This window comes from Haliotis rufescens, unplaced genomic scaffold (genome assembly GCF_023055435.1).
Source record: "Haliotis rufescens isolate VD_foot unplaced genomic scaffold, xgHalRufe1.0.p SCAF_32, whole genome shotgun sequence".
NCBI lineage: Eukaryota > Metazoa > Mollusca > Gastropoda > Lepetellida > Haliotidae > Haliotis > Haliotis rufescens.
Window position 1 is genome coordinate 1,702,087 of NW_025964024.1, and position 27,595 is coordinate 1,729,681.

At 43.0% G+C, this 27,595-nt stretch overlaps 1 protein-coding gene across 2 annotated transcripts; it reads left to right on the forward strand.

Moving 5' to 3' along the window:
• The first annotated feature begins 14,495 nt into the window (after positions 1-14,495).
• Positions 14,496-27,380, forward strand: LOC124149141. 2 transcript variants are annotated; one of them, XM_046520517.2, is made up of 2 exons: positions 14,496-14,936; positions 24,556-27,380. In XM_046520517.2, exon 2 carries the CDS (start codon positions 24,630-24,632, stop codon positions 26,556-26,558), a length of 1,929 nt encoding a protein of 642 aa, XP_046376473.2. In that variant the 5' UTR covers positions 14,496-14,936; positions 24,556-24,629; the 3' UTR covers positions 26,559-27,380. The 2 variants fall into 2 exon arrangements, with proteins under 2 accessions (XP_046376473.2, XP_046376471.2); XM_046520515.2 differs by lacking the exon at positions 14,496-14,936 and adding an exon at positions 20,271-20,741.
• The last annotated feature ends 215 nt before the right edge of the window (positions 27,381-27,595 follow it).

Genomic DNA, 27,595 nt, shown 5'->3' on the forward strand with positions numbered 1-27,595 from the left:
TATTATTAGTAGAGTAGTAGTAGTAGTAGTAGCAGTCGTAGGCGTAGTATAATTAGAAGAGTAGTAGTAGTAGTAGTAGTAGTAGTAGTAGTAGTAGAAGTAGAAGTAGTTGAAGTGGTAGTACTAGTAGCAGTGGTGGTGGCGATGGTTGTGGCGATGGCTGTAGTGTTTGTAGTGGTTGTAGTGGTTGTGGTGGCTGTGGGAATTGTGGCGGTTGTAGTAGTAGTTGTGTTGTTGTGGTGTTTGTGGTTGTTTTGGTGGTTATGGGGGTGGTTGTGGTGGTGGTGTTGGTAGTTGTGTTGGTGATTGTGGTTGTGGTTGTGGTAGAGGTTGTGGCGGCGGTGGTGGTGGTAGAGGTTGTGGCGGTGGTGATGGTGGTAGTAGTTGTGGTACTGGTGGTACTGGTGGTGGTTGTGGTGGTGGGGGGGGGGGGGGGGGGGGGGGAGTAGGGGGTTGGGGTGTTAGAGGTTGTGGGGTCGGTGATGGTAGTGGTGGCCGTGGTGGCTGTGGTGGTGGTTGTGGTTGTGGTGGTATTGGTGGTAGTGGTAGTGGTAGTGATGATTGTGGTGGTAGTGGTGGTGGCTGTGGTGGTTGTGGTGGTGGTTGTGTTAGAGATGGCGGTGGTGATAGTGGTTGTGGCTATGGTGGTTGTGGTGGTATTGGTAGTAGTGGTGGTGGTGGTTGTGGTTGTGGTGGTGGTGGTGGTTGTGTTAGAGGTTGGCAGTGGTGGTGGTGGTATTGGTAGTAGTGGTGGTGGTGGTTGTGGTGGTATTGGTAGTAGTGGTGGTGGTGGTTGTGGTTGTGGTGGTGGTTGTGGTAAAGGTGGCAGTGGTGGTGGTGGTGGTGGTTGTGGCTGTGGCTGTGGCTGTGGTGGTTGTGGTGGTATTGGTAGTAGTGCTGGTGGTGGTTGTGGTGGTATTGGTAGTAGTGGTGGTGGTGGTGGTGGTTGTGGTGGTGGTGGTGGTGGTGGTTGTGGTGGTGGTTGTGGTTGTGGTTGTGGTTGTGGTTGTGGTTGTGGTTGTGGTGGTGGTGGTGGTTGTGGTGGTGGTGGTGGTGGTGGTTGTGGTGGTGGTTGTGGTTGTGGTAGAGGTGGCAGTGGTGGTTGTGGTGGTGGTATTGGTAGTAGTGGTGGTGGTGGTTGTGGTTGTGGTGGTGGTGGTGGTTGTGTTAGAGGTGGCAGTGGTGGTTGTGGGTGTGGTTGTGGTAGAGGTGGCAGTGGTGGTTGTGGTTGTGGTTGTGGTTGTGGTAGAGGTGGCAGTGGTGGTTGTGGTGGTGGCAGTGGTGGTTGTGGTGGTGGTTGTGGTGGTGGTAGTGGTGGTTGTGGTGGTGGTTGTGGTGATGGTAGTGGTGGTGGTTGTAACGGTGGTTGTGGTGGTGGCTTTGGTGGTTGTGGTGGTTGTGGTAGATATGGCGGTGGTGGTAGTGATGGGGGTAGTGGTGGTGGTGGTTGTGGTAGTGGTGGTGGTTGTGGTGGTGGTTGTGGTGGTGGTTGTGGTGGTGGTTGTGGTGGTGGTTGTGGTGGTGGTTGTGGTGGTGGTTGTGGTGGTGGCTTTGGTGGTTGTGGTGGTTGTGGTAGATATGGCGGTGGTGGTAGTGATGGGGGTAGTGGTGGTGGTGGTTGTGGTAGTGGTGGTGGTTGTGGTGGTGGTTGTGGTGGTGGTTGTGGTGGTGGTTGTGGTGGAGGTGGCAGTGGTGGTTGTGGTGGTGGTTGTTTTGGTATTAGTAGTAGTGGTGGTGGTGGTTGTGGTTGTGGTAGTGGTGGTGGTTGTGGTGGTGGTTGTGGTGGTGGTTGTGGTGGTGGTTGTGGTGGTGGTTGTGGTGGAGGTGGCAGTGGTGGTTGTGGTGGTGGTTGTTTTGGTATTAGTAGTAGTGGTGGTGGTGGTTGTGATGATGGTGGTGGTTGTGGTAGAGGTGGCGGTTGTGGTGGTGGTGGTGGTGGTGGTTGTGGTGAATGATTGTGACAGTTAACGTCACAGTGTCAGCGTTAGTAAAGTTAAAAATAGATACACACGACAGGCGAGGCTCTACTTGATTGTACAGACAAAACCCTGAAAAGTGAAAAACGAATAATTCGATCAAATCTGCATTGCGTGCAAAAGAAATTAAATACAGTAGATTTTAAGTCGCAGACATTACAAGGTTGAGTGGGTGATCGAGGGTGAATCACAACAACCAGCGCTGGAAACAAACAACTGTCTGGCTATAATCTCATCATTTAACATTTAATTTACAGGTCAATGCGGCAAACAGAACAGTCTGGCAGAACTCAGACCAGTGTCTGATCGAATATTTCAAAGGTTTTCCACATTTTCTAGTCCTTTGTGAGTCACTTAAATTGATATTTTGTCTTCATACAAAATGTTATGACAACAGCTCAGATGTTATAACTTCGGGTTATTAAAGAAACGCATTGAAATAAATGTCTCGTACGTAAATATAAAATGATAAACAAAACAAAACATGATAATCGTTTTACTGTGTCGAGTAGCTGGGGAACAAAATAACTTCTAGTTTCAACATGACACCACTGAGGCATACTGACTCCGAGCCGACCAGTTCTTGTTTTAACCCCATAATGCCGAGCGCCAGGCAGGGTAACAACAAGTACCATATTTTAACGTCTGTTGGTATGACGCGGCGGGGGATCGATCCCACTGAGACATACTGACTCCGAGCCGACCAGTTCTTGTTTTAACACCTTAATGCCGAGCGCCAGACAGGGTAACAACAAGTACCATATTTTAACGTCTGTTGGTAAGACGCGGCCGGGGATCGATCCCACTGAGACATACTGACTCCGAGCCGACCAATTCTTGTTTTAACTCCTTAATGCCGAGCGCCAGACAGGGTAACAACAAGTACCATATTTTAACGTCTGTTGCTATGACGCGGCCGGGGATCGAACCCACTGAGACATACTGTCTCCGAGCCGACCATGTTCCTGTTTTAACTCCTTAATGCCGAGCGCCAGACAGGGTAACAACAAGTACCATATTTTAACGTCTGTTGGTATGACGCGACCGGGGATCGAACCCCGGACCTTCCGCTCTCCGGGCGGACGCTTTATCACTAGACCAGGAAGCAGTTCACAGCCCACCAAAGTAGAATTCAAGAAGTATTGATTCGTTAGGTATTCGATGACAATTATTAGAGTATGTGTGTGATTAAACATTTATTCAATATTTAATCTATATATGTATATGGCGTTGTCAATAGTTCTACCATATTGGCTGCTTTCATTATATGTTTATTATACCGATTTCCCCTTTCCAGAGCAACAAAAACAGTCAAGTTTTGAAAGACGTGATGTGATGCTAATTGTAGTAATGATTTGCAGACGTGGCGTTCATGCATACCTCCCTTTAGATTTATGAGTTTGTTTTCGTGAAACATTCCAGCAAGATTTAAAAAAAGAGTTTTTGCGTTACCATTCTAAATATACAGGAATGTAAGACCGCCTCACTGAAACACTTGTAAATAATTTGATAAATCGTTAAGAGCAGCTTATATTTCTTCAAGTATCGTAAAATATTCAAAACAACCATTTTAAATATATCCAGTTCCTTCACATTGGAATTATTCAGAACCCTTATAGGCTTTGTTGTAAAATATTTATTTCACCTCTGAATCCTACCGTATAGTGGTATTGCTTGTTATGCTATCACCACATTAAATGCTAGTAACGCGCAGGCTGTAATATCTGCTCATGATTCAGATAGGGCTCGTGGTCTTTAAAAACACGAAATCAATCAATTACACCTTAACCTTCCCTGGAAATGAGAGCTTTATTTTCTAACCATGGCAAAGAGCGTGGAATGGGCTAATACCAGAGAGCGCACGGGTGGCCCAGTCGTCTGAGGCGCTGCGATTCGCTGTGCAGAGTTGCCTCCCTTAGACCTGCCAGAACCCTATGATCGAAACCCAGTTCACCCTGATTATGTTTCCAGGTTTTCCGAAACTTGGTCTGCTCCTCGGTGTCAGTACTAAAGTAAAGTACTAAATGTTAATCATCAGCATCACCTGGGCTTTGCTCCTATCCGCCTTGCTGTAACTGAAATGCTGTATACCGCAGTCATCCAGGTACTGGTATCTGCTCAAATGCGGTTTTATTTGTTCCCCGAACAGTGGATCCGTTTGCATTCCAATTATCATTCTCAACTTCCTGGGGAGTATACAACCCAAGCAGCCTACGGTCGCTAAAGGGTTTTTACATCCACCTCAAATACCGGGTACCCATTCCCTGCTGGGTGAACAGAGGTACATTTGAACTGAATCAGGGTTTCCTGGGTGGTATAGTAGGGGCTCATACCTAGAACAACTGGTAATAATGGTATGAACGTAAATCCAGTGTTGATCCGAAATATTTGCAATAATAACTTTTTTCAGAGCTTTATCAGGTTTCAGGCATAATATTGTTCCTTAAATACGGTATTGTTTGGTTTTATTCGTCTATGTTCCAAATATGGAAGCTGGTACTTCGTATTCATTGTTTGTTGGTCATAGTGACAAAACTAAATAAAAGTTATTTAATAATAAAACACCCGCTGATAATTGTTTTGCAGTAATTCTACAGCCGTCAGCGTTTCCTGTCCGTGGAGAAAGGTCGAAAGTAACGCAGTCTGCCGAGGATGATAATCAGGCAGAATTTGGCATTCGAACACACAACCAGTGTATCCTGGCAGTGAAAAGGAAGGGACTGAACTCTACACCGTTTACTGCTAAACTAAAGATAACTGGGCATCCAATAAATTCCCCCAATAATTTACGAAAAGACTTTTTTTCATGCGTGCCACCGTGATGTTAATTTCAAACAAAAATAACGTCGGTTAGACGCATTGTGAGTATAAACTCCTGTGGCCATTGACCCCTATTGCCTTTCTTGCTGAATAAGCAATTTTGTAAAAGCAATTTACAAAAAGGGAGAACAGATTAATGAACGTCATCGGATTTGAATCAAAGAATACACACCATCTAATTCAATGCAGTACACCGTTACACGATGACGTCATGACCTATATTTATTGAAGATCAGTGTCAATAATATGGAGGTTATTTATCTGTTGTATTTAGGTAGGACTTACCGCCCACACATTGGCATCGATGGTGCGTTGTCAGTTCGGAACTGATGACCACTCTTGTTATTGACGTGTTTGGCCCTGTGTAAAGGAATCGGTCATCACCTGGTCAGTTCACACAGGAGTCGAGGACACGGACCAGGAGCGTTTGTCTTGTTTGTTTCTATTCTCGTACACTTAGAATATTACTAACGTGTCTGTTGTTTGAATAGTTTTATTGATACAAATAGGAATGATATCAACTGACAACTTCCTTTCACATCAGTATATATACAGCTGTTGGGTATCGATCCTTAAGAATAATATTTGATAACGAAATGTAAGGCCAACACCAAGTCTTCAGGTGGAGTTGTTAATTCCGGATGAGATGACAACCAACTTCCGCTTCTCCCAGTTCCACAACGTCAGCCTTTCAGAGGTGTGGTGAGGTGTGGTGAGGTGAGGTGAGGTGAGGAGGAGATAACGTCGTGTCCAAGATTAATGCACTTATATAACGACGTGTATGCACGTGTGTGTGTGTGGCTGCTTGTACTAGTCCGGACTGATGCCGATTTTTTGTGCTAGCCAACCGAGATACCATGGCGCAGTTTAACATGAATACCACACACAGTATACTGACTCCCAGCCGACCAGTCCTTGTTTTATACCCTAATGCCGAGCGATAGACAGGGTAACAACAAGTACCATCTGTTAACGTCTTTTGGTTTGACGCGGCCGGGGATCGAACCCTGGACCTTCCGCTCTCCCGGCGGACACTACCACTAGACCGCGGAGGTGGTCGCCTTTCAGAGACGCGATCTCTGTGTCACTTTACAATATATGTATAACATGGAATTCTTTGAGTGTTATATTGAAACACCTTGCACTATATCTGTGTTACATCGTGACACCTCTCTGTAACATTGCATCACCTTTATATTACATCGCACCAAATCTATATTACATCATATCGCCTTTATGTTACTTTGAACGTCCTCTCTGTAACATTGCATCACGTATATAATACATCGCACTACATATATATTACATGATATCGCCTTTATGTTATATTGTACATTGAACGTCATCTCTGTAACATTGCATCACATTTATATTACATCGCACCACATCTATATTACATGATATCGCCTTTATGTTACATTTACATTGAACGTCATCTCTGTAGCATTGCATCACGTATATAATACATCGCACTACATCTATATTACATCATATCGCCTTTATGTTACATTGTACATTGAACGTCATCTCTGTAACATTGCATCACGTATATAATACATCGCACTACATCTATATTACATCATATCGCCTTTATGTTACATTTACATTGAACGTCCTCTCTGTAGCATTGCATCACGTATATAATACATCGCACTACATCTATATTACATGATATCGCCTTTATGTTATATTGTACATTGAACGTCATCTCTGTAACATTGCATCACATTTATATTACATCGCACCACATCTATATTACATCATATCGCCTTTATGTTACATTTACATTGAACGTCCTCTCTGTAGCATTGCATCACGTATATAATACATCGCACTACATCTATATTACATGATATCGCCTTTATGTTATATTGTACATTGAACGTCATCTCTGTAGCATTGCATCACGTATATAATACATCGCACTACATCTATATTACATGATATCGCCTTTATGTTACATTTACATTGAACGTCATCTCTGTAGCATTGCATCACGTATATAATACATCGCACTACATCTATATTACATCATATCGCCTTTATGTTACATTTACATTGAACGTCCTCTCTGTAGCATTGCATCACGTATATAATACATCGCACTACATCTATATTACATCATATCGCCTTTATGTTACATTTACATTGAACGTCCTCTCTGTAGCATTGCATCACGTATATAATACATCGCACTACATCTATATTACATCATATCGCCTTTATGTTACATTTACATTGAACGTCCTCTCTGTAGCATTGCATCACGTATATAATACATCGCACTACATCTATATTACATCATATCGCCTTTATGTTATATTGTACATTGAACATCCTCTCTGTAGCATTGCATCACGTATATAATACATCGCACTACATCTATATTACATGATATCGCCTTTATGTTATATTGTACATTGAACGTCATCTCTGTAGCATTGCATCACGTATATAATACATCGCACTACATCTATATTACATCATATCGCCTTTATGTTATATTGTACATTGAACGTCATCTCTGTAGCATTGCATCACGTATATAATACATCGCACTACATCTATATTACATCATATCGCCTTTATGTTATATTGTACATTGAACGTCCTCTCTGTAGCATTGCATCACGTATATAATACATCGCACTACATCTATATTACATTATATCGCCTTTATGTTATATTGTACAGTGAACGTCATATCTGTAACATACACATATATATCACATCGCAACACATCTGTGTTACATCATACTGCCTCTGTGTTACATTGTGTCACTTATATATTACATTGTGCATCCTCTCAGTCTTATAGCATACGGGCTCGATGCTACATTGTATCACCTATATATTACATTGAGTGAGCTCCGTGTGTTACAGAAACCACTGTGTAACATTGCATCACAAATATATTACATCGCACAACATTAAATTTTGTGCTACGTCATACCGCCTCTATGTAAAAATTGTATCGCTGTTTTATTACATTGTGCGCTTTCTCTGTATTATATCATACTGCCTCTATGTTACATTGTACCGCATTTATATGTCATTGTGTGTCCTCTCTGTGTACCGTCTCTAAAATACATTGTTTCGCCTTTATATTACATTTTGCGTCCATTCTATGTCACATTGTGTCACCTATATATGACATTGATAGGGTCGTGAGGAAGCATGCATGTTACATTGGAGAACCCTCCTTACAAAATCATGCAAAAATTATGCAACCTCGTTGAAACATCACTCGTCCTCTCTGTTGCTACCGTATCGCCTCTTTATAACGTCATTCATTTTTACTTATTGCATCCCCTTTTTTTCATTTTACCACCCCTTTCTAACGTATGCCTTCTCTGTCGTGTTGTGTATTGCCTCTTTATAACATCATACTTCCTGACAGTCTTCCACACTTTATAAGACCATGCATCCTCCATGTGGCAGAGCAACACTTCTTTATAACTTTGTGCATCCTCTATCTTGCAGTGTACCTCCTCTTTAAAAGAGCTTGCTTTCTAACGACCTCTTTATAACACAATGACAACTCTATCCTGCGTTTCATACTAAGTCTGCATTTATACTGTATGCTGCATATTTTATCAAAATAATTTATAACCCAATGCTTCTCCATGCTGCATATTTCATCAACTCTAACAACATCATGCATCCTCCATGCTGCGTATTTCATCAACTCTTACAACATCATGCATTCTCTATATTGTATATTTCATCAACTCTTACAACATCATGCAACCTCATGTTGCATATTTCATCAACTCTGACAACATCATGCATTCTCCATGCTGCATATTTCATCAACTCCTACAACATCATGCATTCTCTATTTTGCATATTTCATCAACTCTTACAACATCATGCATCCTCATGTTGCATATTCCATCAACTCTTACAACATCATGCATCCTCATGCTGCATATTTCATCAACTCTTACAACATCATGCATCCTCATGTTGCATATTTCATCAACTCTTACAACATCATGCATTCTCTATTTTGCATATTTCAACAACTCTTACAACATCATGCATCCTCATGTTGCATATTTCATCAACTCTTACAACATCATGCATTCTCTATTTTGCATGTTTCATAAACTCTTACAACATCATGCATTCTCCATGCTGCATATTTCATCAACTCTTACAACATCATGCATCCTCATGTTGCATATTTCATCAACTCTTACAACATCATGCATCCTCATGTTGCATATTCATCAACTCTTACAACATCATGCATCTTCCATGCTGCATATTTCATCAACTCTTACAACATCATGCATACTTTATGTTGCATATTTTATCAACTCGTTTAACACCATGCATCCTCTATATTCCATATTATAATATGTCGTATAACATCACTCATTATCCATGCCGCATTGCACGTCATCTCTAAGACTCAGACAGATACGGAGACAACAAATCGATTGTTTTCTCACATCAAATCTGAAACACGTATAATTTTCTCAAACCGCCCAAGGCATAGGAAAACCTTTAATGCACTGACTTACGTCCCTGCCTTTCTGATGCTCTCGAGGACAGTCTTCAAACAGGAAGTGTTACTTCTGGTGTTCTGTGTCTCTGATCTCGGCTAGGTTAGACAGACACGTGAACACGTCCCTGTACAGCTAGGCCATCAAAGAATGGTATTATAATATCACAATATAGACTAAATCACGTAATTATGATCAAATAAACCGTATTCACTCAGCGGACACTGTTACTTAGCTTAGTGTTGTTTATTAGAGGTGGTGAGGTGAAATGGGGTTTAACGTCGCGTCCAAGATTATTGCACTTATATAGCGACGTGCATGTACGTGGGTGTGTTTGTGTGGCTGCTTGTACTAGTCCGGACTGATGCCGATTTATAGTGCTAGCTCACTGAGATACCATGCCGCAGTTTAATATGAATACCCCACTCAGACACGGTATACTTACTCCGAGCCGACCATTGTTTAAGCCCCCTAATGCCGAGCGCCAGACAGGGTAACAACAAGTACCATCTTTTAACGTCTTTTGGTATGACGCGGTCGGGGATCGAACCCCGGACCTTCCGCTCTCCGGGCGGACGCTCTATCACTAGACCACGGAGGCGGTTTGTTTATAAGAACATAGATACACTGTTGTTAAGCGATGCCCTGTTTTTATCTCGTTCTGTGTTTACCTGCAATCCCTGTGGACGTGGATAATCTAAATGTTTTAATATTGTGATAACGAGACGTGTTTTGGTACCACGGACACAAATTCAGGATGTGCATAAACTGTGCAAAGCTTATGTTCATAACGGCAAACATTGAACGCATTTAATGTGCGCATAAACATTTGAAGTAGTACACAGATCATCAATCAATATGATGTATTAATTCTGACAAGATTCAGGGGCATCGAGTGTGACGGTATTTTTAACAAAAGGTGATATATACAAACATGGGACAAAATAATATCACTCTGTGATGCCGACTGCTGATGCCACACATCTGATATACGCAATATTTTGCCCTGCACGATTTCCACAGTTCTGGGGGAGACACATGCTACAACAGAAACAGCGTCACCGACGTATACTTATTGAAGCGTTAGTAAAATATGTGACATGGCTCGCCATGCAATCGACCCTGGTAGGGTCTCGGTGGCACATATCACAGTAGTGAGTGAGTATCGTTTTACGCCGCTTTTGGCAATATTCCAGCAATATCACGGCGGGGGAAACCAGAAATAGGCTTCACACATTGTACCCATGTCGGGAATCGAACACGGGTCTTCGGCGTGACGAGCGAACACTTTAACCACTAGGCTACCCGACATATCACAATAGCAAAACTCGAAATAATAATAACAATATGGTTTGTTTCGTTGTTGTTTAACGCCGCACTCAGCAATATTTCCGCAATATGACAATCCAGTGATTGACATCATGAGCATCGATCCACGCAACTGGGACACGATGACATGCATTAACAAAGTCAGTGAGCCTGACCACCTGTACCCGTTGGTCGCCTCTTACGACAACAGGGGTGGATAAGACCAATTCCAAACCGGCTATTCACGGGTGTGCAACCGATATGAAATACTGTCGATATAAATACATGTTTCAGTAAACTGTTGATCGCATAAAGCCAAAGTTTTAATGATTGTTTGCTTCATTTATAAATATTCCGTCTTAAACGTGTTGAAAGAAATGATGAAGCTAGCTGTTAAATAGTAGCTTCCACACGATCGTCCTTAGTTTGCATGGCACGGCGTCAGTATTAGTGCCGTGCGGTGTAAAACGCCGACAAGAAGCCTGTAACCCTTTTTTCCGAGGACTGCTGGATCACGTTTAAACCTGAACCGACACATGAGCTATATTCTAGATAAGTAGGTCTTCAGCTATCCATTCTTGCCGTAAAGGCGACTATGCTTGTCGAAAGAGGCGACTAACGGGATCGGGTGGTCAGGCTCGCTGGCTTGGTTGAAGCATGTCATCGATCCCAATTGCGTGCATCGATGCTCATGATATCAATCTCTGGAATGTCTGGTCCAGACTTTTTATTTACAGACCGCCATCATATAGCTGGAATATTGCTGAGTGCGGCGTAAAACAACAAACCAACTAACCAAGCATCATGAAGCATAAATTGATTGATGCGTTAGTAAAATCTAATAAATGTAGCTGCACCGTCGGCCCTCTGGATAGCGTTATGAAGAGGTTCCACTTTCAAGTTTCCATTTGTCGGTCGTTGTAATTATGCCCTGTTTGAAAATTAGAGGTAATTAGAAGAATCTTTCCACGTTAGCTCAATATGCATCATACAGCTGGGGTTGGCAATCAACAAGTGGTATTTGAGCGTTTTGAAAAAGGTTTACCGTACTGCCAATTGACCCGTGTCTAGTACTTCTTGAAAGGAGTGTTGGAAGTCAAGATTCTTTACAATGTGTGTAATCCCCGACGCCGAGCTAAGCCCTTTACGATGAGGCAGTGTGTGTCACTGACATATTGATCGTATATGAAAGAGGACCTTGTATGTCTATATAATTATTTTGCCAGTGATTCCGTGGCCTTGGTGGTAAACCAACCAATTTTGTTTGGGTTTATTTTTCAATAAACCGAAAAACAAATGAGGCCAAGCCAACAAACGGACCAATGCTTCTTCACATGCGTACAATATGTGAAGCCCATTTATGATGTCCGCTGTCGTGATATTGCTGGAATATTGCTGAAAGAAGCGTAAGATCATGCAAAATCACTCACTCACTCACCCCATTTACTGTTCTTTTGAAAGCCAGCAGCATTAATGTATGCCCTGTTTGATATCAATAACCCTTAGTCTGCAGTTCAATGACGTCTTGAGTATTATATTCAGAGTAATGGGAAAATTAACAACCTTATATGTCTTGCATAATGGAACCACATGTGCCAACTTTAAACAAACATGGACCTTTGTAAAGCTAACTTAGCACTGATTCGGTACCGCTCGTCATGATAGTGTCAAGAAAACATCGCCACATGCGACATAGTCCCACACCTCAGATCCCTGTAAACACGAGTAAAGGGTAATGTAGACAATGCTTGAAGCAAATATAGCCACCCACCTCAGATCCCTGTAAACACGAGTAAAGGGTATGTAGACAATGCTTGAAGCAAATATAGCCACCCACCTCAGATCCCTGTAAACACGAGTAAAGGGTATGTAGACAATGCTTGAAGCAAATATAGCCACCCACCTCAGATCCCTGTAAACACGAGTAAAGGGTATGTAGACAATACTTGAAGCAAAAATAGTTCCACACCTCAGATCCCTATAAACACGAGTAAAGGGTATGCAGACGATGCTAGAAGCAAAAATAGTTCCACGCCTCAGATCCCTATAAACACGAGTAAAGGGTATGTAGACAATGCTTGAAGCAAAAATAGTTCCACGCCTCAGATCCCTATAAACACGAGTAAAGGGTATGTAGACAATACTTGAAGCAAAAATAGTTCCACGCCTCAGATCCCTATAAACACGAATACAGGGTATGCAGACGATGCTAGAAGATGTAATCACCCCACACCTCAGACTGCTGCTAAATAATGTGACTGGCATCAAATCCAGGAAAAGGTCATCGTTCAAACTCTACATTAACAATATATATATTGTGATTCGATACCTCAAACTGAACGATCAGAATCGAGTATTTCCCAAATGCATGGGAGAATGAGCGATTGTAACGCTGTTTTTGATCAGTATTTCAGATACAGCACAGGATGTCAGCTGTGGTGCATCCCCCGAACACGGACATTGGGCTTACAACCCAAGGATCATAATCAGGGTGAATCTTGAATTTGAACCCACGATCTTAGGATGACGGGACACAACTCTGCACAGCGAATTGGGCCATTTTGGCAGCTTGACCAACACTGATAATATATTGATTAAATGAAAGCTACATTAAGGCCACCAGGGTAGAAGAACGATTGACCCACATTGAGGTAACATAATTAACTCAACACGTGGTTATCAGCGGGAAGGAATGATGCTCGAACGAGGTTGTGACCAGTGTATATATGAATCTGTACACGTCACAATCCGGATATTGTTACGAGTAAGTGAGTGAGTGAGTGAGTGAGTCAGTCAGTGAGTCAGTGATTAGCCCCGCTGTCAACGGAAATTAGCTCCAATCATAGCACCCATGTGGGAAACGAACCCGAGCCGTTGGCATGACGAGCGAACGCTTTAACGACAAGGCTCCTTAATGATACATCATTATAACGATTGGTTAATCAGGTCTATAGAGTCATATACAAATATATCAGTATGTACAACATGTATTTTCGTATATTTTCATCACTTAATCAGACGCAAGTACAGATGTATCATGTATCCAACATATTCACCCCAGCTCTGATAATTTGTAAATATGTGTACATGCACACTGTTCCAAACATTCGTTGATATGCAATCACAAACATAGATAAACCACACCAAACATACCAAACAAATACACAATCACTAAAAAAAGGAAATTAATTTTACAATATTATCTAACAAACGCATGTAGGCTGAAGAAATATGCTGTTGAGGGGAGATATATATGAAATTGTAATCAGTCATTTTATCCAATAGGATAGATTATTGTTACGTTATACATGGAAACACACTTAAGATTGAACAAAACCTGTGCGTGATTGTTGTCTTTCAATGGGTGTTTGAAATGTATAAGAATGAATGACATTGATTAATTGTGTTTGAGGAGGAAACCCCTATCAATAACTCCGTTCAATCACAGTGACCCGGCTACGTGACCTGCACGTGCGGGAATACGCAACCATTATTCACCGATTACCGTGGCTCCCCACAGGGACCGCGCTGTGAGGAGCTGCAGAATAACGTCTTCGAGTGGTTCGGAGTCGTTAACTTCCTGGCCAAAGCTAGCGCCTTTCGATCATCTATCAACGCGGCTGATTTATCAGTCGGCTCTTTGTGTTCAAGTCAATGGTTATTGTGTGAAAAAATATACGTAAGCAGCGATTAGAATGTCGCTCTGGCAATCCCTTTCAACGTGTACAATAGGTTATAGAAAGTTCGCGTGACATGCGCTCACGTCGGAAGGAAAGTTGCCAAGGCGCTACCAATATCTCAGAAAACGTCCGTTAAAGGTTATTCATGATATGTTTAGCTAAGTGTTATTGGCAGGATAAAAATACAATGAGGTATATTAGCTATATAACACTGTTCGTGGACCGTGTCACTACGTGATTCTAGCTGTTTACGTGATATTGCCAGTGACGGAGGGTCCTGTGACGGAGAAGGAGTTAACGGCAATACTAGACGAACAGAGTACCTAAGTCATATGATACGCAAATGTCGACGTTTCCTTGATGTACTTGCATACATGCTGCACAATGGGAAGGTGTATTGAGACACGGTGCGCTTTAGGTAGTACTCAAAGGCTGGGTGACCGTCAGGCCTGGTAAACGTGTGAACATTGGGACTCTGGCTATTTCTCACGGATTACCCTCCCCAAGGAAAATAGGGGGCTAGCGAGGAAAGACCTGAAGCGACGCAAGAACAAGCTTTGATCACGGGTATTTCACAGCTGAACGGTCACCCAATTAATTCCAACATGATTGTTCGGCACGCATCCTCTGAAGCTCAGGTGAGTCAAATTACAGGTAGAAACGCTACAGGGGGTGAGGGGGTACAGGTGGTCGAGTTCTGGCAGAGTAGGGGGCAGGGGTGATTTATCGGAGAGACTTCTAGGTGTGGTTCCTATGTCACTGTTCCAACCCACGGGCCAGGCGATGAATGTACTGAGCGTCAGTTTGAGTGTTTGGAACATTCTCTGTGGAAGGAAGTTGAAGGTAAGGTAAGGCTATTGCGAGATTTGGATACACATTATATGGAAGATCTTATTGATTTACATTGCTACTGCGTTTTCCGCTCGACGTGGAGGACTATATACACCTATATATTAGAAGGCATCATGCAAGATGTGTGGATCAGATGCACGATAACGTCCATACCGTCGCCAGAATCCGAGGGTAAGGTAGGCCCTCACTGCATTATTTTTCACGGGAAGGGTAGTCCGCAGTACATTGTACATTCTATACATCATATCCCAATGCCTTCTTCTAGGGTAGGGTACACCCCAGTGCCTTTGTCAAATGAATGAGTAAGTGAGAAACGCCGCTTTTAACAGTATTAAAGTTATATCACGGCGTGTCAGCTTAATGTGGGAGGAAAGCCCTAATGATAACACTTCGGTGGAACCCACGAGCACGGGTATGGTGCTGACAAACCTACAAACATAATCGGGGCGAACCGGGATTCGAACCCACAATCATACGTTTCTGGCGTGTCCAAAGGACGCAACTCTGTACAGCGAATCGCGGCGCCTTAGACGACTGGGCCACCCGTACCCCCACCTTTGTCAAGGGTAGGGTCGATCCACAGTGCCGTCTTCTAAGGTAGGGTAGCTCTCCAGTGCCTTCTTCTAGGGAAGGGTAGATCTCCAGTGCTTTCGTCAAGGGCAGGGTATATCCCCAGTGCCTTATTCTAGGGTGGGGTACATCCCGAGTGCCTTCGTCAAGGGTAGGGTAGAAACCCAGTGCCTCCTTAGAGGTTGGGGTAGATTTCCAGTGCCTTCTTCTAGGGTGGGGTAGATCCCAAGTGCCTTCGTCAATGGAAAGGTATATCCCCATTGCTTCTTCTAGGGTGGGGTAAATCTCCAGTGCCTTCGTCAGGGGAAGGGTAGATCCCCAGGGCCTTTCTCTATGGTAGAGTCGATTCCCATTGCCATTGCGACCCCCATTGCGACCCCCATTGCGGTCTCACTGGTGTCTTTTATTTCTAGTTTAAGTGGGTACAGCAGTGGAAGCGAATTGGTTATTTGATGATCATTGAACGATATCAGATCATCGATATACCTGACGCTTATAAATTAAACTGGCCAAATTATCTTGTTTCGATTTTCTATTCCGACTAGAAATTCCGACTCATTTGCATTAAGAAACAGATCAACAAGAAGGGAAGCACAATTGGTGCCCATGGGGATGCCTACTTCTTGCCTAAATGTCTTTCCCCGACCTATGAACATGTTATCAATAAGGACACCAGCATTTAACATATTGTTTTCTCAGTAATCTTCAGATTTGCTTTCATTTTTTAATCAGATGATAGATAGGAACTGTATCCATGGTCACCACGTTTAAGGAGAAGGAAAGAGCCTCAGTGTCCTATTCTTGACAAAAACAAATGATTGCAGTGACGAACGACCTGGTCACAATCAGGGGTCACATTTATGTTACACTTTTGTTGAAATATCAAGAGTAATTAAAGTGCTTAGGTGGTGTAAGAAGATAGAAGGTCTATATTGGCACTTTTATGCCTGAAAAGTGTGTTTCTTAGTTACCTCTGGTTTTGTCTCAAACTCATCATAAACATCCCATGGGCTACGGACACAACAAAATGCTACAAAACATTAAGAAATCTAAAACGTCTCTTGAAATAGGCAGCTTATGCAACAACAAAACAGTGAGGGAAGGTATGTGTTCTATTTGACTGTCCACAATGTGGCCCCTTGCAAAGTTAACATCCTTGTCTGAGAAAGCAGACGAAACATGAATGAACATGACGTAAACAAATTGAAAGTAGCAGTTTTTCGTCAGCTGAAAGCAAACAATGTCCCATCAAGATAGTACAACTGCAAAATGAAAAAGTACATGTGACCTTTTTGTCCTGTAAGTAATCATATACGAGATCCCCATGACAAGCTTGTCTAAAACATATGACCCCTGAAAGGTAGTTGTGTAGCACAGTATATAAAGTGTTAGCCCGTCACGCCGAACACCGGGTTCGATTCCCCAATTGTGTGAAGTCGATTACTGGTGCACCCTATCGTGATAAGGCCAGAATAACGCTAAAAGCGGCGTAACAATCAACCCGCTCACTATATGTGAAGGGCGTGATACTTATTCAGAAGGAACAGCGGAAGTACCGCTAATCGAAAATATAATCATTACAATGTAAACAACGCGGGAGACACGTTTCCGTGTAATGCAGTGGGATATACGCATGCATAAGTCATACATGCGCATGCATAATTCATACATACTCCAACATTAATAGACAGCCCTCCGCACACTCAATAACCGTTGTTCACTTTGTAACGCGATCGCTTGATTGCAATCCTTCTATGTTTATATTTATCCACGAGTCAATACAGCGGAATGACGATCAGATAAGTTGCGTGCGAAAATGGAATATTTCTCAACAGATCCGTATAAATAACGGCGCACATCCAGTCTTCCTTTCAAACGTGTCCGTGCAATATGTTTTGTCTGACGTGTTCGTGCCGTGACTTCAACTATGTTTTTCAATATCTATCATTTTGCTGTCAATTTCTTTTATAGTTTAATTTCATTTTGATAAGAACATGGCAATCAATAACAAACTGATTACCATATAAACTCACTAACGTCTAGATCACCATGCAACGGTCCCATCAACAGTGATCGTAATCTTTCCTACAGACGCCAGAGCATATGATTAATAACAAACTTGTCCATTGTCATCTTCTTCTCAGCGTCAGCAGCCCGTTTCATCAACCTTTCAGTCTTGCTGAAATTAAGAGACTTTGAGAATTCCATTATACTCCAGAGTTCCTTTTTCGAATTGTTGTTATTTAATCCTAAAGTATATATTACTTATTTGAGAGACTATGTGTTGCTCGATGGTGGGCTCACAGAATGGCTGCGGGTTGAACTTGCGATTAGGTGAGGTGCGAGGGTCTTTGATCATGCCGCTATTCAATGTAATACACGTGATTTGTCATATAGGCTTTTCACCGAGTTGACGTCAAGGCAGAACACCAATATCCTAAACCCCCGGGTGAAAGAAAATATACACCCATGTTTGATGATGGCTTATAATGAAACAAACAAGAATGGCTGTTCAACGGTGAAGTATTTGATACCGTATACGAGTTGTGCTTTGGGTCTTAAGTGTCTGTGTTTCGGCGACTGTTTTCTGCCAAGTTGTTTTGGTTGGTTTGTTGTTTAACACCGCACTCAGCAATATTCCAGCTATATGACGGCGGTCTGTAAATAATCGAGTCTGGACCAGACAATCCAGAGAATGATATCATGAGCATCGATCCACGCAAATTGGATCGATGACATGCATCAACCAAGTCAGCGAGCCTGACCACCCGATCCCGTTAGTCGCCTTCTACGACAAGCATGGGTTGCTGAAGACCTATTCTACCCCGGTATCTTCACGGGTCTTTTCGGCCAAGTAATGTTTTGAGAACGTTCGAAGTGTTTGGGTCAAATCCAAATTTCAAATGTTGCTTTCTTTTGTCTGTTAGATTAGAGGACAGAAATTCGCGAGTGAGTGATTTTAGTTTAACGCCGCTTTGAATACTATTTTTGTTAATTCACACCGTGTCAGCTTCCTGTGGGAGGTAAGGAAGAGGTGATGCAGGTTTTAAACGTTTACCACTTTGGTGAAACCTTCGAGCACGGATATGGTGCTGACAAAACCAAGAAACATAATCACGGCGAACCGGGATTCGAACCCACGATTCTAGGTTTAGAATACAATAAAATGATACACCTGGGAAAGGGTCAAGGACAGCATACCGTATATTTCCCCATAAATTAGTGCTTTTTTACATCGTATCCTGTATCAATTTTCGGACGAAACGCATCTGTTTCTGTTTACAAAAGACATAAAACGTTCGAATACAGAAACCGAAATCGATTATCTACTTGAATATTCCGTAGCTGTTCCGACCGCCTCCGTGGTCTTATGGTAGAGCGTCCGCCCGGAGAGCGGAAGGTCCGGGGTTCGATCCCCGACCGCGTCATACTAAAAGACGTTAAAAATGGTACTTATTGTTACCCTGTCTGGCGTTCGGCATTAAGGGACTAAAACAAGGACAGGTCGGCTCGGAGTCAGTATACTGTGTCTGAGTGGGGTATTCATATTAAACTGGCATGGTATCTCAGTGAGCTAGCACTATAAATCGGCATCAGTCCGGACTAGTACAAGCAGCCACACACATACATACACGTGCATGCACGTCGCTATATAAGTGCAATAATCTTGGACGCGACGTGAAACCCCATTTCACCTCACCTCACCGTAGCTGTTCCATGACACTCAGGTATTTGACTAACCTGCAAATGTCTTACCTACTTCTTTGCATCAAACGATACGACGCAGCACCAGCAACCATCTGGAGTAGAATATAATGTTTTTGTACCAACATTTTCTACAGGTGAGGGCTATATCCTAGACAATTAGCACTATGAGACCAATATCATATGTGGATATTTCCAAAAGATGGAAGATCGCGATATATCACACAAAAAATTAGGCGGTCATTTGTTTTCAGAGCGCAGATTTTGTGACAACATGCGTGTTCCGGCGCGCCATTTCTACTCTCATTCTCTTCAACGAAAAAAAAAAGGTTGTTCAAGTACTTAGCGAGTGAGGGAATGTTGTTTAACGTCGCAGTCAGCGGTATACTAGCTATATCACGCCAACTGTAAATGTTCGAGTCTGGATCAGGCAAACCTCGACGTGGATCGTTGCTCATGTGAGGACCAGACTCGATTGTTTACAGGCTTATTATTGCTGACTGCGGCGTTAATCACCATTCACTCACCTATTCACTGTATTATCGAGTTAGCGACGTAAACCACGATACAACAATCTTCACTCACAAAGGATTGAGGCAGCCTTAATTTGGGAGGAGAGTCCAAAGCATCACAAATAGGAAAATGTCAAATGACAAAACAGACAAAATGTAACGGACAAACCCATGGATCGTAATACAAATCCACGATGAACGGATCCTGAAAAATAAGGGGACACTACTCTACACAGCAAGTTGTGTCATTGGCGTCACGCGATACAGGGTCCAGTACAGGTAAACTGTTATATAACACGACTGCGCATGTTAATCTCCCGAGAATGATTAACAGGTCCGTGAGCACGTTCCCCACATTCTCCTGTCCAAGTGTGCACAACACGCCTCGCTAATCGCAAACCAGTCGGACCAAATGGCATGTAAATGCGGGTCTGTTTACGCTTTAGAGATTCAGATTTAGGTAATTGGACTTCGTTCTGTCCCTGGTTCGACCCTTAGTACAGAGAGCTTCCCACACGAGATGATCAGTGCGAGTGGAGTCTCAGACACGAAATGATCAGTGTGAGTAGAGACTGTGACAAGAGGTGACCCGGAGGAGTGAGCGCCAGGGCGATATTGCCAGCAAGGTTGCAGGTCGATGGAACAGGTTTGGAAGCCTGTCTCACACATACCCTGACACCAGTCCCGTTACCTGTGAAACGAGAGGTTTTATAGGACAGGTGCGCTCGGACACTTACACGACTTGGACAGTGGCTTAAACTACATCACTACACCACCTTTCCATATAGTGGGATAACTACTCAGGTACGATATAAAAGCTGCTTCGTAGTTTGACTAAAAATCAATATTCCATTCAATCAATATCGCCCATGTTTTCTGATTATATATTCTGTCCTTACTGAGAAAAATCTACGAAGTGCGTTCTGTTGTTCGCCTCGTCAAATGACGTGGATGAGTAGCCTGTTGTTTGCGCAGCCTAGTAACCGCTGTAGGCGATAAATTCCGACATCTGATTTTCTGCATCTCGCAATTATGGATAACATCGTGATTTGGATGATTATCGCAATGCAGTAAACTACGGTTATAACGAACTCAAAGGAACTTCTAATGTTAGTTCGTTATAACCGTAGTTCGTTATAAGCATATATAAAGCATAACCACAGCAAATAGTCGGGACCAAAAAAGTAAGTTCGTTATATCCGTCAGTTCGTTATAAGCGTGTTCGTTATAACCGTAGTTTACTGTACATCAAATTCCTTCAGTGAGACTGTTTGTGTGACATGGTAAAGCGGTCATGACGGCCATAAGAACGCTATATAGCAGTGTTGTCTGGGAGCTTGTCCAGGGTGTAACCTAATGCCAGACAGCTGTCGCTAATGTCACGTTACACGCCTCCAGATTGGTCTTCGATTAACTGAATCAATTATTTGTCAATATCTTACCGTAATCTTCTATTTGTACTGGTCGATATCCAACAATGGACAGGAGGGTTGAGGGAGGGGAGAGGGGAGGGGAGTCATTCTATCATGCTGGACTCGATCTTGTTTTTTATCTGTGATCGGACGTTCTGAGTATATGTTTAATATCAAAGCATAAAGAACTGATCATGTTGATAGAGGCTTCGGGGGGTATATCAAATGTTCATTTATGTGACTATAAGGATTCATAACTCAGCCCCCCCCCCCCCCCCCCCCCAACCACACAACCCCCTCCCATAACTCTCTGTGTCATAAGATAGATAATGTGTGCCCATACGTGTCCCTGTGGCGCAAGTTAGATAACTCGTGGAAATATATAAGCTATTTTGCGACACTAAGTGGTTTATCAGGATTGTTGAAAGGCCAAGCTCACAGGTAATTATCTCATTTAATCAGCTTACAGAGAATAAGACTAAGACGAGTGAGATTTATTTGTATATTACTCAGCTTTTCACTGGGACAGTTTTATCAGAACATGATACATCTGAATAATAATGTTTTATTTCCTCTTGCACCAGGAATGCTTCAATGTCTCAGAGTCCCTTACAAAACTTGAGTGGTATGTAAATCAACATACTGCTTTTGTATTTGTCCAATCCTCAGATTGGTATATAGAGACCGGCGCATATATAAACGTCACACAATGTCAAACAGCAGCAATTACATAAATGTCACACAGCAGCGGACATATAAATTTCACACGGCGGCGTAAATATAAATGTCACACAGCGACGTACATTTAAATGTCACACAGCAGCGTATATATAAATGTCACACAGCAGTGTATACATAAAAGTCACACAGCAGAGCATATACAAATGTCACACAACAGCATATACATAAATGTCACACAGCAGCGTATACAAAAAAGTCACACAGCAGCGTATATAAAAATATTACACAGCAGCATAAACATAAATGTCACACAGCAGCATATACATAAATGTCACACAGCAGCATGTACATAAATGTCACACAGCAGCGTTCACATAAATATCACACAGCAGCAATTACATAAATGTCACACAGCAGCGTTTACACAAATGTCACCCAGCAGCATATACATAAATGTCACACACAGTGTATATGTAAATGTCACATAGCAACGTGTACATAAATGTCACACAGCAGTGTATATATAAATGTCACATTGCAGCGTATACATAAATGTCACTGAGCAGCGTATACACAAATGTCACACAGAAGCGTACACATAAATGTCACACAGCAGCGTATAATTAAAAGTCACACAGCAACGTGTACATAAATGTCAAACAGCAGTGTTTATGTAAATGTCACATAGCAGCGTATACATAAATGTCACACAGCAGCGTATACCTAAATGTCGCACAGCGGCGTATACGTAAATGTCACACAGCAGCGTATACATATATGTAACAGAGCAACGTATACGTAAATGTCACACAGCAACGTGTATATAAATGTCACACAGCAGCGTATACGTAAATGTCACACAGCAGCGTATACATATATGTCACAGAGCAACGTGTACATAAATGTCACACAGCAGTGTATATGTAAATGTCACTGAGCAGCGTATACCTAAATGTCGCACAGCGGCGTATACGTAAATGTCACACAGCAGCAGATACATTGGTGTCACACAGCGGTGGATGCATAAATGTCACACATCGTTGTATACCGTTCGTTTGTGTACATTCCTCACTCTATCTACGTCGTCGTCTCCCCACCCCCTTCCTATCTTTCTTCACCCCCCTCCTCTATATGTTTCATTTCAACTTTAACAGTTGAGTCTTATCTGAGTGTCAGACCACTATTTATGAAACAGTGAAAGCCCTGTCGCCAGGCTGAACCCTCCAACACACTGGCGACAACTCACACAAGAGTCCCCCTGACCCAGTGCGTGCCCTCCCAGTTATTCAATCAAAGGCTCTCTGCCCGCGGGGAAACACAAAGAACTTCATATCAATCGGTGCCGTATTTGTTCACTAAATTAATCTTTTGATATCACGACTGCGTCGTTTTACGTTAGCCGTGCCGCATAGAGCTATCTGTTTCGCTGGAATGTTGTCAAGTAATAAAACTCCAATAACTTCCCTGGCAAAATATTTCTAAAGTTGCGTGTGTGTGTGTATGTGTGTAGAGTCAGCGAGGTATCAATGCATGGATTGGTTACCCCTGGATACCGGCGTTGCTTTCTGCCTGTCTGTGTGGAACAGGACTGTCTGTCTGCCTGTCTGTGTTTGTATATTGTTTAACGCCGCACTCAGCAATATTCCAACAACATGACGGCGGTCTGTAAATAATCGAGTCTGGACCAGACAATCCAGTGATTGATAATAATTATCATTACCATCGATCCACGCAATTGGGATACGGTGACGACCATCAACCAAGTCAGCGAGCCCAACCACCCGATCCCGTCAGTCTCCTCTAACGACAAGCATAGGTTGCTAAAAACCTATTTTAACCCGTTTCTTCACGGGTCACCTGTCTGTGTAGAACAATAATGTCTGTCTGCCGGTCTGTGCAGACCAGGAATGTCCGTTTGCCTGTCCGCAGAGAGCAAGACTGTCAGTATAGGAAATGATTGTTTGTCTATGTAAAACACGACTTTCTGTGAGCGCGACTGTCTGTTTGCATGTCTGTGAATAACAGGGTTGTCTGTCTGTCTGTGTAGAACACACCTGTCTGTCTTTCTATACAGAACAGAATTGTCCGTTTGTCTGTCTCTGGACCCCACTGCGTCTTCTCTCTCATCTTCCCCACCAATATCCCTCTCTCATGGTCCCCTCACAACTTAAACCTCTCTTCTAACCACCTCCCACTTACTCCCACCGATCCTTTCACCCACCAAGGGGCTCTGATACACCCACCCTCTCTCTCCTACATCAAACTGTCCCCACAGCGCCAAGTCCACTGTTTGGGTTAATTCTCCTACAAACAGTCTGGAGATATGGCATTCACGCATTCATGGGCTAAATAGATCGATATGATGGTGGCTGTGTGTTGTGCGATTGCTTGGGTAAAACACTAGAAGCATTTCTTGTATTACGAATAATGCATTGGTTCTTTATTACTCTAAAAAAATTCAAATTACATTGTTTGATTACCTGTTTGCATTTAATTACTGGTTTCAATTTCCTTTTATTATTCAGACTGAGTTCGACCCTGCTGCTTCTCTGGGGGCCTTACTAAAGCATCAAGATGACGTACCAATTCTCTTCTAACCATGACGTCCGGCGTCCAGAAAAGCAACCAGCGTTCGGTGGAGAGGGGGGCTGTGCTGGTTCAGCGTCTCACGGGTTACCATGGTGATGGGAAGGACGTGACGAACCCACGAGAATTGTACACAATCCTGTCTCAGGCTGAGACAAAGCGGAACAAGGCGGGTACAAACATCCCCCTCCTGGTCACCGAGTCCACGCTGCAACAGAAGGTAAATCATGAAATGAACATACGTGTCAAGGGATATCGACCAGAGAAGAGACCAGAGTCGCCTCCCTTTCATCATCAGAGTTCTCTTGAGTTATTTGACTCTGCTGAGTTGCCTACCCTTACACTAGTGAGACAGTCATCAAGTCTTGAAGACCTCACTACATTAAAACGACGAGAAAAGATAAGGACTACTTACGCGTCGACGAATATCTCTGAAAACCTTCCCAGTTTAAAAAATGAATATCCAAAGGTAGCATTTGAGGAAGATGTGATTCAGTTTGAGAATAAAGGCGATAATTCCGGAATTGTCCTTCCTAAAATACCAAAGGTACTTGAAAAGACATTGCCCTTAGCTCAAGCCGCGGGGAGTCCGATTCCTCAAGAACTAGATATTGAGGCATCTGTGGATCATCGTCTCGCTGGTGTTCCTCCTGAACTTGTTGGCCGCGCTAGGCAGATACTTATGGAAGAGACATATAGGGAACAACTGCGAGCTCGTGGTCTTGGGCTAAGTAGGACCCGGAACTTGTTTCCAAAAGAATCCGGCAAGTCGAATGATCTGAAGGCTTATGACATGTATCCCGCACAATACTGGGAGCTGAGAGCTGAAACAGTGCAGCAGCCTCAGGACCTCGAGCTGGACATGATTGATAGAGATTATTACAGGATGAAGCAGAAGTCGGTGTTGAAGCTGAAGGTGATGGACCGTGAATCTCGAGCAAGGGGTGAGCGATCACCTTCCGACACATCCTCACCTCCAACCCAGCGAGAAACACATCGAACTCTTCCCCGACTGTTTCACCCAAAGCCCAGGCATAACCACATGGACTCATTTGAGGATGAAACAGTGGGCTTGAGCCCCTTTACCAACTTGATGCTGGGACCTGTTGTAGCAGAAGCTGCAGGAACGTGTCATCAAGATACAGACTCTCTGGCTGGGCCACCAAATTCCAGAAAGACCAATCGTCACATGTTTCCCTACCTAATGTCACAGGACCCAATGCCTGCCAGTGTTACACGTTTCCCAAAATACACACAGGTCGTGAGTACCCCCAGGCCCAAGTATATGCCTCCAACATCTGTAGTGAACCTGACCATAGACCAGCCTACTCCACGCCGCCGTCGACCAAGACACATTGAACAGAACCTGGAGAAACAGAAACACTGTGCCAGAATAGGTGAGAGCACTCCTTGCGGTAAAGGTAATGTATTGATAGGTAAGGATGAAGCCGTACCTGGTACTGATACTTCAAGAAGTGCCACTGTGGATGATGTCATTCAAGAAGCACCAGAACCAGTATCCCAAGAGGTTGAAGAACCTTTTGATGACCCAAAGAGCAAAATATCCCTGTTGACAGGCTTTAAAACGTTGGAGGTGTTCGGGGAGGCTAAAAACGAGCCCACTGAGAGGACCCAGAAAATCATCACAAAGGCGTCGGTCCCAAGTCGATACCGGCCGCAGTGTCACCCACCCCTGTATAAGCTGGACATGAAGAACTACCCACCCCAAGGAAACATGATCCAGGCGTTGTTTGCCTTGGAGGAACACCAAGCAGGCCCCGAGACGGACAACAACCCCATATCACTCCGCGTCATTGATGGCGACGCCATCTTGTCGAAAGTGCAGACCAACGGCGACCCACAGACATCACGAACGGTCAAGTCTGAAGGGACCGTTGAACAGACGTCGATGCGAGACACGCCGGTATTGTCAAGATCGTGACAATAGCGGGTCATTGTACATCATCTTCAAACATGTAGATGTGGAATAATGTTTCAGTGGTTAAATCGAGGCTGGTCTGTATTCACCAATAAGTGAATATCCACTATAACAAGTTGAACCGTGAACTTCATTTGAAAAGGGCAACATGCTTCATTTTCTTAATACAATATACATGTGTGGCAGGTAGTTCCATTATCATGCTATAACTATATTTACACGCACATAGCTGTGACATATGTGACATGTAAGCCTAATGCCTTACCTAGGCCTTACCTTCTACAGTATCAGTGACATTTTCTGTGCGAGGCCAGTACTTATTGCTATTATTACGTCCATATCGGAGAATTATATTTCAAATATACTGTGAAACATAATTTCCGGACAACTACTCTTGGTACCGAATGTAAACAAGTAGACATACACCATACCCATAATTTATTAATCCGGAAATTTGTCATTCCGGACAATTCCAATGGGACCGATATTTTCCGGGTTAACAAGGTTGCAATGCCTAAACAATGTGATTGTATATGGTATACCGTATATCCCCGAGAAGATGGTTTCATAAAGAGGCGTGTGTTGGATCTATCTCTAAATGTGTGTTATATGTGTAATTACGTGTGCTTAATGTGTGTATAGCTAGTTCAACATGGTCGAGCGACTGACGGGATTCAAGTGTGTTGTTTTGTCAAACCTTCCAAAACAGAGAGAGCTTGTTTATGGCTCCGTGTAAATCTCTTTCTTCGGGATATCTTTAATTGATTGTCAATATTTGATTTAACAATAAAATGTTTCAGAAACTAACACTATCCAATTTCACTACATTATGACATGGAATACTTGTCAAATATGTATGTTGATTCCCGTGGAATCTGCTCAGCGTCATTGAAGAAGGATTGCTTGTGTTATTGGCTCCTGGTACCACTTGTGATAAAGGACAATGTGAGTGAGTGAGTGAGTGAGTGAGTGAGTCAGTCAGTCAGTCAGTGAGTGAGTGAGTGAGTCAGTCAGTCAGTCAGTCAGTCAGTCAGTCAGTC